Below are 1,319 nucleotides of genomic sequence, written 5' to 3'. Positions count from 1 at the left end.
CTTAGTAGGTTGCGATATGGCATGTAGCTTGAACATTCAGTTGGAAGATATTGCAGTTTCCATGATCAAACCAGTTTCAGGATAAAACACTTTACATTTTCCCTGTTTGAAGAGAATACTAAGTTCCTTTTCTTGTAATTATCCAATACTTAATAAATTATTCCTCAAATCTGGTCCAAAAAGAATACTTCTGTAACAGTATAAGTAATGCCATTCATGTTGAGCCGAATGTTGCCTTTTCCAGTTACAACCATACTAGAGTTATTGCCTAATTTGACTGAATCTTTGTAGCTTTCATCAATATTTGAGAAATACTCTTTTTTCCCGCACATATGATTACTGCATCCTGAGTTAAGAAACCACACACTTTCTTCATTTTCTTTTGTAATATCTGTGTAGGCCACCAATAGCATTTCTTCATCTTCTACATAGTTGGCCTCCTTTCTTTGATTTTAACATTCCCAACTAAAATGTCCGAGTTGATGGCAATATTAACATTCTACAGTGGATCTGTCAAATCCTCGTCTGCCACGTTCGCGTCCGCGACTTTGCTCTCTTCCTCGTCGTCCAAAGCCACCTCGACCTCCACGACCTCGTCCTTGTTCTGCATGTTGATCTGTATGAGTAATTTGCAAGGCATGCACTTCTTCAACATGGGAAGTCATACGTAGCTCATGGACGAGTAAACTACTTTGCAATTCATCAATGGTTAATGTGTCAGTATCCTTAGATTCTTCAATGGAGGACACAACATAATCAAACTTGGAAGTCATGGATCTCAAAATTTTTTCAACTACTGCAACATCTCCTTTGTTTCCACCATTAGCCTTCATTTTGTTGGCTATGGTGAGTGTCCTTGAAAAATACTCGTTTACAGATTCTCCCTCTTTCATATGGAGAATTTCAAACTTTTTTCTTAGAGCTTGTAAATATGCACGCTTGACTCGGGAAGTGCCTTGATACTTCTCTTTCAAAGAATCTCATATATCCTTTGTTGTATCTTATTAAGAATTGTTTCCAAGACAAAACGATCTAATGCTTGAAACAGATAGTTCTTTGCCTTCAAATCTTTTAATTTCTGATCATCAATATTCTTCCTCTGTTGTTCAGTAAGAGGACCTTCTGCTCCAGGAATTCCATGTTCCACTAGACCCCAATACTCCTTTGAACATAAGAAATTTTCCATGAGTAATGCCCAGTGATCATAATGCCCGTCAAACTTTGGGATAGTAGGCTGCATAGAGGAGTTCTCCGATGCCATAATTTTATACTCTTAGAAGACTACTACTTCTACTTTGGATCAGGCCTTGTGATGGAGT

At 37.8% G+C, this 1,319-nt stretch overlaps 1 protein-coding gene across 1 annotated transcript; it reads right to left on the bottom strand.

Annotated features, from left to right (window-relative positions):
• Nucleotides 1-491: 491 nt before the first annotated feature.
• LOC106753519 lies at nucleotides 492-893 on the bottom strand. Its single transcript, XM_014635338.1, has one exon. The coding sequence runs from the start codon at nucleotides 891-893 to the stop codon at nucleotides 492-494; it is 402 nt and encodes a 133-aa protein (XP_014490824.1).
• Between the last annotated feature and the right edge of the window lie 426 nt (nucleotides 894-1,319).

Source organism: Vigna radiata, unplaced genomic scaffold (assembly GCF_000741045.1).
Source record: "Vigna radiata var. radiata cultivar VC1973A unplaced genomic scaffold, Vradiata_ver6 scaffold_137, whole genome shotgun sequence".
Classification (NCBI taxonomy): Eukaryota; Viridiplantae; Streptophyta; class Magnoliopsida; order Fabales; family Fabaceae; genus Vigna; species Vigna radiata.
Note: the sequence above shows the minus strand (reverse complement) of the source record. Positions and strands in the feature narration are given on the sequence as shown.